Source organism: Carassius auratus, chromosome 14, assembly GCF_003368295.1.
Source record: "Carassius auratus strain Wakin chromosome 14, ASM336829v1, whole genome shotgun sequence".
NCBI lineage: Eukaryota > Metazoa > Chordata > Actinopteri > Cypriniformes > Cyprinidae > Carassius > Carassius auratus.
In genome coordinates, this window is record NC_039256.1 from 8,953,585 (window position 1) to 8,967,393 (window position 13,809).

Consider the following 13,809-nt stretch of genomic DNA (forward strand, 5'->3'; position numbering starts at 1 on the left):
TCATCTATTACATACATCTGAAAGTAGGATTCATATTCAAATCTGTTCAAAGTAGTGTTTATTAAGATTTGAGCTAAAGATAAAGTGGGCAAACATCAAAAGGGGAGTTATTTTTATTGCAGTATAATCAATGGCAGTGTGGTTCTTACGAATTGCGCACAAATGTCAGCTGCGTCAATGCTTAGTAAAACAAGATGTTTAAAGATGAAAGATATCACCTTTATCCTCTGAATTCCCTGAATATTATATCTATCTAATGTGTGTAGTCATCTCTAGATGCGCACAAGTCACCGAGACTTGACAACAATCATATTCTCGCACAATGTAAACTTTGCGTCCTCCTAGATATTATTTTTCTTCCAACATGCCTTTAATGAAGGTTCGCCTGCTTTTATTTAATGCACCTTCTTAGATTAGACTGTCTCAAATCCAGCTGTCGCGCACTAACACACATGCACATGCATGAGCGCGCACTTGACACCTGTTAGCGCTCGCTGCGCGCGCTTCTGATGCGTGCCATTGTTGTGACTCGCGCTACGTGGACTACCTCAAAACTCTGACGCCAGGTCGCCATGGAAACTGCTTTAAGCTGCGGCTCCGAGAGAGCAGAAGGTGTGGGATATTTAAGAGTTTGAGAAGCGCGATCCGGCTCCTGCAGCACTGCCCAGCCTCGGAGCACAGCCTGATGAACCCGACACGACTGACATCACTGTCGGATTAACACACGATTCTGCTCATCCAGCGGTGAGTTCAACAACTCCCATCTTTATGTGCACTTCAGCTCGTTCGGCTTGGCTTCTGATGCCAGCACATGACTAGATAAATCACCTTCGTTTAATGATGTATCTGTAGTAGTGTCAAGTTTTGACAGGGCACTGTTTTCATTGGCAAAGTTTGAAAAACCCTTGAATGATGTGGACTAGCAACGCAACTGTGATGTAAGGAATTAATGAAACGAGTTAAGTGAACACTTTCAGGGTAGCAGAGTGATGACGACACCATGTTTACTATTAATCACACATATGTGTTTGCACTTGTAATAAAAACGCTCTGTTTGGTCTAACGTGTATGTCACGCATCCTGTGATTAGGGAATGTCATGTCTGTTTTGCTTCGGACCGATCAGAACTTTAAATACACTTGGTCTGTAAGAAACTGTATAGTGATCAGAAAGGGATGCTGTTCAACACAATACTGGCAAAATGTGCTCTACGCGTTTAAAAGCATCCGGAGGCATTATGCATCAGGAAGAGTCTGTTTTTGCTTCTTCTGGAAGCTGCTGGCGTGTATCTGTGAATGAATGGATGAGCAGAAGTACTCGGATGAGTCACAGCGGTTTATTTGCGGGAGAGCGCGCGCACGAGGGGCGGGGGTGCTGCAGCGTCACACTGTTTATTCGTGTGTCTGTGGACAGATGGGACCGAAAACACGAATAAAGCTCTTCTGCACAAGTGCACAATCACGGGGACAGTTATTTGAGGTGTTTGACTTTATATCTCCGTGGGATTGAACTGTCGTGACGTGTCGTTCTATCTATGACGTCACCAGGCACCGGGCCGGCGTCACGCGGTCTGTCCCGCCCACTCAGTCGAGATGCACTGACAGGTCTGGTGTACAGGCTACAGAAGCAGATTTTAGTGAGGGCCTGGGGCAGTTGGGTTCATTCTGGTTCCCCACACCAGGTACAGTGCCCTGACTGCAGCTCTGTAGAGCATTTCAGAGAAGAATGAGAAAGGAGCTATAATGTCACTGTGCATGTCTAAACATCTGTGACCCTGGACCATAAACCAGGTGCAATAAGCAACAATATATTGCATGGGTCAAAATTTTACATTTTTTTTAATTATTTTTTTTATGCCAAATATCATTAGGATATTGTGTATCATGTTCCATATAGATATTTAGTAAATTCCCTACCAGACGTTTTTTGTAAGTTTCACTAAGAACTCCATTTGGACAGCTTTAAAGATAATTTTCTCAATATTTAGATTCTTTCATGCATGCTTTTTTCTTATTTCATTCAATTAAGTTAATGGTTTTAATGTAACTTGTTTAGTTGATGCACAAACGCAGAAATGTTTCTTCCAGTTTTATTTAGCTTTATTCAACCTTAAAAATAACATGCATGACTAATAAACTTATGCACAATTTATTGATTTATTTTTTGTTGTAAAAAGTTTATTTAATAGTATAAGTTATAAAAAGCTTATGTCCAGTATGCACCTACGGCTCACATGTGCATTTATCTTCAGCTTGCTTGTCAGACTTCTTGGTATTCCTTGGAAACCTTGATGATGACCTGCTCCTTCAGTTCTTGGCGGACAGGCTTGATTTGTTTGGTTCAAACCAGTTATTGATCTCGTGAGAGCTATGTGTCTGTAATGGTTAAAGAGGTTCATTCTGAACTCTCAGCTTGTTGTTGATACATGCAGCGAGTATTTCCTTAACCTCAGTCAAAACAACAAAATCAATCTAGAACTAAAGTTCGGTTCAGTTGGTTTTTGTGAAACATCTTTTTTTTTTAAATGTTGATCTTTGAATGTGGCAACAGTTTTTCTTCAAGAAAGCAGATCAGATGTCCGGGTTGCACACTTTCGTTGCCTGGCAGGAGGGAGTTTTTGAGGTCTGAAGATATGAAGGAAGCATAAATAATTAAAATGATCTAGTTATTCATAATTAACTTTTCCTAGCATTGTTATCACTGTTGCTGGTTAGTCAGCTGTATAATATTACCATCCTGTAAGATTTCTTTTTGGCTACATTGAAAACAAACAAACAAGGAAGTAAGTAAATTAATCAGTTTAATAGAATTTTGTACTTTCTACACAATGCATTCTGTGGCAAAAGTTATAGTAATATATAAATGTTATAGATTAAGCATACACTATAACTTGCATATATAGCTTGTTTGCTCACAGCTTTAATGCAGTAAACCAGTTTCAAAATCACTAAATTATATGCTCTATTTAATGCCAGTTTGTCATAGAAATAGTCAGATTTGTGTTCACTGAAAAATTTCACTAAGTAAAACTAAAGTGTTAACAGATCAGATGTAAATTTTTCTGTATGAACACAAACATTCAGTCATCTAAACACAGTAACATGTTACTGTCATTTACTTTTCATATACATCCTCAGTGTACATTCTCATATATGTGTCATGTACATCTTCAATATTCTCCAACCATCCAGGCCCAGAACAGTTCCTCGACCCGTCCCCGTCTCGGGGACACGAACACTCACTCCTGCTAATGTTTTGAATGAGTTTGATAGCTAGTTCCAGGAACAATGACGTCACAAACCAATCAACAGCAGTAAGGGCCTTACCCAGGACACACACTTGTGGTCTTTGTTTCTCATCACTGCTCTACTTACATGACATGATTCCAGTATTTGGCACAAGTGTTGAAGTGGCTGTAAAGTGAAGGGCTCAAATGTGTATAGAACCTGTGGTTAACCAGTGGCTCACACTTACAACATAAAGCTGTAAAAGCACAAGTACATAGCTTTATTTACATATTTTAATTTGTAATAATTTGCACTTATATAAATAAACATCTTATGCTCTGTTGTAGTTTCTATGTAACAGATGACACAATTTAATTGTAGGGCATTAAGTGATTGCATTTGCAGACATTTAGCAAAATACACATAAAAAGACTAATAGAATGTGCAATACTTTTTGTTTTAAATTACACACAATATCTAATTCAGCTGGAAAGGTTTCCTTGAAATCTTACAGTTTATTGGCACATAAGTTCCTGAACTTGAAGAATAATAGGATGATACTGTTCCAGGGCAGTCTTAGTGAGGTGTGGATTGAGTGTGTTATGGGTAGTCAGATTTGGCATTTGTCAGACCTGCTATATAGTCTTACACACACGCTTGTTGTCTTGTGTATGGCGCTCTCTAGTGGCCAAGACTGAAAGTGTGGGTATTGGGACAGGCCTTATAAAATGTTTTACAGTACAGCAGATGCTAGAAACTCTGGCCCTAACAGATGAATACACTTGCATGTGTATAAAATCACACTTGAATCACACTTCATTATGCTGACAATAAGTCATTTGGCTAATATCTATTAAAAAGGCTAAAAAGCCAATTCCGAGTCATCTGGAAGCCAATCAATAGCATTTTTTTTAAATGTATTATTACTATTTTGTTTTTTTAAATAAAAGCTTTATTTCACTTTTATTTTTAAAGTTTCTTTTTGAAGTTTGAGATGCTGAATAATGAGCTAATCTGTTATTACTTATGTATAAAAATGGCATAATACTGCGCTAACAAAAGTTTAACATAAATCATTACCAAAAGTGAGCCTCCAAAATTACCTCCAAAATACACTGGATGGTTTTTGTCTTTTATGACTAGTCACACAATGTTCTGGAATGTTCCAGAAAGCATTAGAATATTACGGAATATTCCATAATGTTCTAGAATCTTCTCATCCTTGCAAAACATCTTTAAAAAAAGATGCAAAATTAATACAAAAACTGACCTGGACCAAACCAGTATTTCATAATTATTAATTATATGACATAAATATTTACCAAAATATTTATTTATGGTACGTGAAAATAAATTGTAAAATAATAATTAGCCCCACAGAATGACTTGGTGTTTGTTACATTGTGTTACAATTTTATGTTGTCACTGTTCAGAACTTTTCTTTCATATGAACGTCTCAGGTTACGAATGTAACCATGGTTCCCTGAGTAGGGAACGAGACACTGCATCCTCTTGGGGTGGCTATGGGAAACACCTCATCGTGACCCGTGTCTGAAGCATACATTGAAAAAACACCAACGAGTTGGCTGGCGACAGCCTCTGACATCACTAACGGTGCAAAGGGAGAATACGTCATTCACTTCTTCCTTTGAAGCTTGCATCCAAAGCATGGCAGGGAGCTAGAAGATGCAGTGTCTCATTCCCTACTCAGGGAACCTTGGTTACATTCATAACCTGAGATGTTCCCTTTCAAGGGAACTTCAAACTGTGTCCTCTAAGGGTCGCTATGGGGAACAGTATACCCACGCTGCCATGCTGAGGCGAGTGCAGGCCAGAATCATGGTGAACACTAAGTACCAACTCTACCATCTACATGGGAGTTGCCCCTGGGGCGTTAAATGGGTGTCCGTGACATACCCCTTATGGCCAAAGGCTTAGGCTACATACCCAACTTACCTGTTAGTGCCTCGGCCCGGGTAGAGCTGAAGGCTTGGAATAAGATCCTTGAAAAAAGATTATTTTCAAGGGATATGGCAAAGAACCTAGCATTTTATACTTTTTAAGTCTTACCTGTCACACAGGGGCTACTCCTTGCTCTTGCATAAGCTTGCTGAAGGAGCTGTCTCAACAGATCCCTAGTAGCAACACCCTGTTTAGACAGGTATCCGAGGATAGATAAGTGGAGTGGGCGCCAAGATGAATGGGGCTTTTACCAACTCAAGAAAGGACACGAAGCAACCGCGCGAAGCCCTTACCATATAGGATTTTAGAAAGAACGTAGAGCACTAGAATGTGAACTTACCATAGTGTGGATTTCAGAAAGTGAATAAAGCATTTTCTGAGATGCACATTAAACTTTAAACACATAAAAAATTAATTAAATTTATCTTTTAATTATTGAAAATTAAGCAAACTTAACTTTTTGGTACTAACCCGCAATAACTAAACTAAACTGGACTTTTATTTTGATGGGCTGACGTACCTTTACAGTTCAGTGTATGTGATGTGACGCTAGTTTTACTCAAATCAAACGGTAAAATGCTCATGAAGTGACCGTCAGAGCAGTTCTGGAGATGTTGTTCATGTGTTCTCGTCTTTATTTAGTGAGACAGTAGACGCTGAAATCACCGGAGTGTCACGCGCGCTTCAGTGTGTGTGATAAAGGAAGACACGCTTCTGCTCCATTTATTAACAGAGACACGCAGAACATGCAGGATTCATATTTAAATAGACTGTTCTGGCTTAATATTTACAAATATTAGTCCATATCGTGATTTGATGTAATTGCAATGACCTATTTTTGATTAATTCATTCAAAATTTGGCAAATTCCGTGTCATTCCGCGTTAAACTGTAAATTCCGTTTTTATGACTGGATTCCGCGATTCCCTCCGTGTTTTCTGCATCGAGGGAATCAAAGGCCCTGGTTGTGGTATACCAACTTTATTTTGCAATGGACACAAGCCACGACGTTCTCTTTACGTTTGCCCACTCCCTCAAATCAAAACACTGCTGACTCCTTGCAGTAAGCGATTTCGGACGCAGCGCTTGTGTCTCCTTCTGCTTTGTGGGTGACGTTAAACGCGTTGTGCTTCGAGGCAGAGGAATTTGCCTCGATAATTTTTTGTAATCGAGTTCAGGCCCGTCGCGACAAGGCAGGCAAACCAAGCAATTGCTTGGGGCCCCGAGCTGACCTGGGGCCCCAAGACAACGACTGGTTAAGAATAAAATGCAACGACACTGTGTGAGCGCCCCTTTGATCGTCAATGCAGTAACGTGTAATGACACTGTTATTGGGATCCCCCTCAAGGGGGCCCCTCTCAGTAGTCGCCGACAGCAGCCAGCCAACCAAGTGATCTCTGCTTGGGAAGGAATATGGTTACTGTAATATGTTTTTTTTTAACGGGATAAGGAAGACGCAGATCAGAAATCGCAGACTGCAAGGAGTCAGCAGTGTTTTGATTTGAGGGCTCAGGCAAACGTAAAGAGAACGTCGTGGCGTGTTTCGATTGCAAGAATCTCGGAATCCAGTCATAAAAACGGAATTTACAGTTTAACGCGGAATGACACGTAATTTGCCAAATTCTGAATGAATGAATTAAAAATAGGTCATTGCACTTACATCAAACCACAATATGGACTAATATCTGTAAATATTAAACCGGAACAGTCTATTTAAATATGAATCCTGCATGTTCTGCGTGTCTCTGTTAATGAAAGGAGCAGAAGCGCGTCTTCCTTTATTAACACACTGAAGCGCGCGTGACGCTTGCGGTGATTTCAGCCTCACGTCTTGATGTCTCACTAAATGAGGATGTGAACACATGAACAACATCTACAGAACTGCTCTGACAGTCACTTCGTGAGCATTTGTCCGTTTGATTTGAGTAAAATTAGAGTCACGTCACAAACACAGAACTGTAAAGGTTCAACCCGTCAAAATAAAAATCCTAAGTATTTGCCAGAGATGTATTACTATTGTTCAGCAGAATGTACATAGCCTACTACTAAAACAAATCAAACATTATTATTATTATTTTTTTAATTTAAAAGTTTAATCACACAATTTCTTCAATGTTTTATTTTTAATAGTAAATCCCCTTTGTTTAACAAAAAGTTAAGTTTGCTTAATTTTCAATAATTAAAAGATAAATTAATGTTTTGTGTTTAATGTGCATCTCAGAAAATGCTTTATTTAAAAACCCACCTGAATGGCACTTAAATGCACTTAAATCATCTGTCAACTTTATTGTCATTGTTCAAAGTACATGTATGCATTGCATTCTATGCATTTAAAAAATACAAATATTTTTTTTTCTAAAAAAGGAAACTTAGTTGTTTATTTAACACACCCCTGAGCTGGTAATAGTGACCTCTTTCAATATGTTATGCATCACTTCTCAGTGCTGATGTTTCCTCTATATAGCACACGGTACCACAAGCTCTATAATTATAAAATTATAAAGACTCTATGTCCATTTTGCTTGGGGCCCCCAAATTCCTTCAAACGGCCCTGATCGAGTTACTCGAGTTAATCGAAGAATCGTTTCAGCTCTAGTTTTGAGTATCGATACATAACCCCTTTTAAACCAAACCATGAACACACAATTATCTCAGATAACTCAATCCAACCATACAAATAATCTACAACAGATGCGTTCGAAGAACCGAATTAGCCAGATCCTGATTAGCAGGATGATATCATCTTGGATGTGACATTTCATCTCAGATGTTTTACGTGACGTATGAAAAAAGAAATCGAGCGTCGCGTTAGTTCAGTCAGGTCACGTGAATCACGCTTGCATCAGCTGACAGTCAGCTGTTCCTGACGTGTACCAATCCAGTCTTGACACCTATCTCCTGCGGTCTATTAAAATTCCCATTATTCAGTGTCTCTCCATCGCATTGCTGCTTGCAATTAACTCCCTCCTCCAACCCCAACTCCACCAACTGAACCTGTAATCTGATCTAACTTGTTCTTTCTTTACAGTGTCTTCATTGGAAGCAATCTCCATGACATTTTGTTTACAACTCATGTAATTGAGAATTGTAATTATGTATGCTTATGGTTCTGTTCTGTACCCCAGGGGGGTTTGTCTTGCTGCTCTCCACGCTCTGTCCAAGCATGGCTGCATGGACAGGCATGTGGAGTGTTGCCCAGAACATAACCATACCGCCAACACTAACTGTATGCAATTATAATTGTCATTAAATATACTTGACGGAAGTGGTCCTGATTGAAAGAATGATTAATTAGATTAGGCAACCTTCTTTCATTGCTCCAGGGTCCACTTCTGACACTCACATGCCTATTGTATGTGCTTTTGGCCAGAGTATGCTCTTACACGCACTGTTTGTTGTTTATCAGTTGAATTGTCCAAACCTCTCCACTTATCTCCTTTAAGTGGAAGGGCAAACCTTTTAGAAGCAACTGACTTGCACTGCAAAAAATGGAAGTCACCACAAAAGATATTGTATGCTCTGTGGGAGGCTTAGAAGTCCTACATTAGCTTTAATTGTCTCTCACAGATATGTGCAGTGCTGTTAAAACTGCCCTCATGAACACCATGAGTGGAGTTTTTGGCCATGCCAAAGAACAATGGTCCTCAACCCTGTTCTTTGAGCCCCTGCAACACTGCACTTTTTGGATGTCTCCTTTATCTCATAAAACCATTTCAGTGTCTACTTATGAGCTGATAACCTGAATCGGGTACATTTAATTAGATAGATTTACAAGATGTGCAGTTTTGTGGGAATTACTGCCGTAGAACTGCCATTTTGCTGATTGTGGGTTCTTTTGTGCTCATAATTAGATTGTTCTCAATGTTCTACTGGTCCCATATTTTAGACTAGTTTACTTTACAGAGAGAGAAAAAAAGTTGAAATATTAAAATACTATGTCAAGGAAAACCATTGATAAGGTTTTCGGGGGGGGGGGGAACATGAAAAGCTCATATATCAGTGTTTGTATATAAGTGAGCATCAGTCTGGAGTTTGTATTTATATAAGGATTCTTTGTTGTTTTTAAAAAGCTTTTTATGTTTTTGAAGTTGGATCTGGTAAAACTATATGCCTCTTTATCCCCCAAATACAGAGTCCCATGATCTCAGTTAAAGGTGGACATCTTTATTAAAATCTAATGTTTCACACGAACATATATGACTGTAACATTATCTACACAACAGCTGGCGTAAGACTGCCAACGTATGGTCTTCATTGCCAGTATTAGAGCCATGCTTGCAAACAGGCTGTCATCAGTGTTTTTAAACAAGTCACAAAGGAAACATTAACGCTATTTCAGTTGGTTCCTGTGCTTATTTTTCCTTGTTCAGATCCTTCACAGTGTCAGCTATGTTGTCATTAAGCTGAGACCACGAAACTGGTCAAAGTCCTAGTCACTAAAGACTACTCAACAATTCACCCATGAAGAGTAAATATATGAATAAGTGGCTCATTCTCCAGACTTGTATATAAATATATATTAAAAATATTATAAACTAGATGTATACCAATTGTATGTTTTGTACCTGAATACATTTAATTTAGCATAAAGGTCATTATATAAAAAGACAAGCAAATCTGGCTACTGTATTGCACTTCATTAAACATAACTAGAATGTTATATATTTTGCCCATCTATAATCAGTCTTCTCTCTGTATTCCTCCCAGATCTTGTGAACATAATAGAGATGGAAGATGATCGCCGGTTTCACAAACTGACACAAGAACAGGTGGAGAATTTGGACCAAGTTCTTACAGAGGTCATTCCCATTCATGGTAGGGGTAATTTCCCAACCCTTGAAATCAAGCCTAAAGACATAATCCACGTGGTCAGAGACAGACTGATTTTGAAGAAGATCAAGGTGAGAGATGTCCGTCTCAATGGCTCTACAGCCAGTCATGTGCTGGTCAAAGAGAATGGCACCAGCTACAAAGACTTGGATATCATCTTTGGTGTGGAGCTTCCCAAACCGGAGGACTTCCAGATTATCAAGGAGGTGGTTTTGGGCTGTCTGCTGGACTTTCTACCTAAAGGTGTCAACAAAGATAAGATTACAGCTCTCACCATGAAAGAGGCATATGTACAAAAAATGGTCAAGGTGTTCACTGAGCATGACCGTTGGAGCCTTATCTCCCTTTCAAACAACAGCGGTAAGAATGTGGAACTCAAGTTTGTCAACTCTTTACGACGCCAGTTTGAATTCAGTGTGGATTCCTTTCAGATCATCTTGGACAGTATGCTACAGTCTTATTTGGATGCTGAAAGGAGGAAGATTGTGGAAGGGCAAGAGGGCCAAGATTCTACTTTAACTCAAAGTCAAGGAATTCAGACAGCCCTAATTGATGAACCACTCCTCAGCTCAAGTGACACAGGGAATCACCAGGAAAGTGACATCGACATGTGCTGTGAAACTGATAATATTCAGACTTTTCTTGACTCTCAGTGTTATTGTAAAATTAGTCAGAAAGAGCAGTCTAAATATTTAGAAAGAGAACCAACACTTGAAACAGACAAAGATGTTGAAACAGACATGGTTCAAACAACAACTACGGCTGTGTCTATGGAACAGGTATCTGAGCACTCTGTAATGGTGCATGTGGAGGAAAAGAATGAACTTCATGAAAATGTGTCTTTGCAAACTGAGACACTGCTCGAAGTAAATACAAATGAAACAGATATGCACTCAGGGGAGAGAAATGAACTAGTTGGGGTAAAAACTATGTCTGTTAAGGAAACAAATCCCAATGTTAAAACATATATTGATGAAACAGATTCTGACAAAACAGAATACATGTTAGACGTAGAGCAAGTTAAATCCCAACCATGGCTTGAAATGGTACATACAGACTTCTCTTGTCTTTCCACAACAGGGACCTTTAGTGAGCGATGCACATTCCAACCTGCTCCCATTACATTTCTTACACAATCAGCACTAGACACATATGCAGAGTATCCTTTACCACCCCCTGCCAAGAAAAACAGCCAAAATTCACAAATGGTTGTTCTCAAGCATTCCTCACCCAAACCTCCTCGGAAAATGTCCAAGAAGATAACTCCTGTACCGAGTTCACCAGAAAAATCAGTGTCAAGTAATTCAGATGTTAATACTTGTCAGGTTTTGCATCCGCCTAAAGCTTACCCAAAAGAATCATTACCTATGCAGGTTAAAATGTCAGGTCTTACCCCAAAAAGCTTTGAATTATCCAGTGCCTCAGAAAATGACTCTAAAGAATCTAAAGAACTAGCCAACTGTACCGGAGTTTTAACTGTTGCTGCTCCACAGAATGGTATGCATTCAGAAAAGACATTGTACATGAGTCTATCACCAGAGGAAAGCCTTCAAAGTCGAGTGCAAACTTCAGAGCCAGAAACTGGTGAAGCTACTCACGTCACTATTCTAATTCCTACATCCAATCCCACTTATCTCCCCAAAGATCAAAATGGGATAAACCAGCCTTTTAATGAAAGTGTTCAGACACCACAGTGTCAGGCAATGGTACCTCTTATTAATGTGAATTCTGAACCATTACTGCAGGCAAATAACAGTTATGACCTCAACTCAGCCTCTCCCAAAAAGAAAGATACTGAGTCTTGTGCTCAAGTTGATGATGCCACATCACCAAAATATCTTACTGAACCCTCAGAATTAGTCACTATGGCAACAAACTGTGCCTCTCAAATGTTAAAACCACAGTCTGCAGACCTTCCTATTGACTCACAAGCATTAGGGACTAATTCATCAGGCTCTGAACATGTTATATCACCTCAAGTTCACAACTACCCTATGTCCACTCTGCAGACTCAGGAACTTCTTGTGCCAAATCCACAGACTAAAGAACCTCCAGAACTATTATCACTTGTCTCCTTACCACAAGTTCAAAGTCACACAGTTTCAGCACCACATTTCTCTAAGGAACTAGAACCTTCCATATCCTCAACGGCAAATCTAGAATCTTTAAGAACCTCAGAACCTATTTTAGTAGCAGAACCATCTGAACCACTTTCACAGTGTTTGAAACCCTCTGCAGCATTAATGTCACATACATTAGAAACATCTTTGTCATCAGTAAGTGAGGAGGTGGTTTCCAAGATATCAGACCCATCATTTTCAGACATTAACGAGCCCATTCGCCCTTCAAAAGAGCTGCCTTGTATTACAGTGTTGGCTGAGAGCATGTATGGTGACTTTGAGCAGGCTATGGACCACCTACGCTACCGGCTAATAGCGACACGCAACCCTGAAGAGATCAGGGGTGGAGGCCTGCTCAAGTACAGTAATCTGCTTGTCCGGGACTTCAAACCTGCCTGTGAAACAGAAATTAAGACTCTTGAGCGCTACATGTGCTCACGGTTTTTTATTGACTTCCCTGATGTAAATGAGCAGCAGCGCAAGATTGAATCATACCTGCGCAACCACTTTATTGGAGAGGAGAAAAGTAAATATGATTACTTGATGACACTTCGGAGAGTGGTCAATGAGAGCACTGTGTGCTTGATGGGACATGAACGCCGTCAGACTCTCAATATGATTACCATTCTAGCACTTAAAGTCCTAGGTGAGCAGAACATCATTCCCAATGCCAATAATGTTACCTGCTACTACCAACCAGCACCATACATGACAGACCACAACTTCAGTAACTATTACATTTCAAACGGCCAGTCCCCACTGATATATCACCCCTATCCACTACACATACACATGCAGTCTGGATTAGTTTAGGTCTAAGTTTGTAACATTGATGGGAAAAGGCACAGGGAAATCTCTGAATCTTGCAACCTAAAATATCCACCACAAATGACGTGCCCCAACACTTAACTGAAAAAACAAACAAACTAAAAAACTCCTTAAGTACCTAAGTGTTGGACAACAGTGTGTGTCAATTAAGATCTGATACTGAATATAAGTGAGAATTACGTATACAAACCATTGAAAAAGAAGGTTAAAACAAATGTGTCACGTTTTATTGAAAAAGGACAATGGCAAGTGTGGCGAGTGGGGTGGGGCCGAGAGGCGTGGGAACGAGGAGTGAGGCCAGGTGTAGTGATTAGAGATGAGCTACACCTGCGCCCCACTCCTCGTTCCCACGCCTCTCGGCCCCGCCCCACTCGCCACAGCAAGGTAATTGGTTTTAAAACAGGAAGACAGGAAAAAAATTGCAATATATAGTGTATACAAAAATAAATTAGGAGAAAAAAAACCTTGGCTAGGCCTGTTCTTGTCTTAGTAGCTGAAAAGTCCTGCTTTAACAAACAAACAAAACATGATTTTGATAGAACCACTATTTTTAATAATTTAATGCTTTATTGGCATGACAAAAAGTGCAAGAGAAATAATTAGCATGCAGCCAATGCTTTATTACATAGTAAGGTACTTTTGTTGTCTGAAACAATTAAACTGATCGTTCCCGTCTTGTTATGCTCTTAAGAAAGTTCAGTAAGGTCAGTGTTCCATTCCTTTTTTCTGATTTCTGTTTGAATTAAGTATTTTATATGTTGTGGTACTTCTTAGTACATCTACTGGGTATGTGTATTTTTATTTAGAATATATGATCATTAGTAGATAATGAATGATATTCCA

General features: G+C 39.4%; 1 protein-coding gene across 3 annotated transcripts; it reads left to right on the top strand.

Annotated features, from left to right (window-relative positions):
• The first annotated feature begins 434 nt into the window (after positions 1–434).
• Positions 435–13,216, top strand: LOC113113532 (terminal nucleotidyltransferase 5C-like). Of its 3 annotated transcripts, XM_026279780.1 has the most exons (3): positions 435–744; positions 9,896–10,378; positions 10,450–10,518. In XM_026279780.1, exons 2-3 carry the CDS (start codon positions 9,916–9,918, stop codon positions 10,488–10,490), a joined length of 504 nt encoding a protein of 167 aa, XP_026135565.1. In that variant the 5' UTR covers positions 435–744; positions 9,896–9,915; the 3' UTR covers positions 10,491–10,518. The 3 variants fall into 3 exon arrangements, with proteins under 3 accessions (XP_026135565.1, XP_026135563.1, XP_026135564.1); XM_026279778.1 differs by having other exon boundaries at positions 450–744; positions 9,896–13,216; XM_026279779.1 differs by lacking the exon at positions 435–744 and having other exon boundaries at positions 10,300–10,378; positions 10,450–13,216.
• The last annotated feature ends 593 nt before the right edge of the window (positions 13,217–13,809 follow it).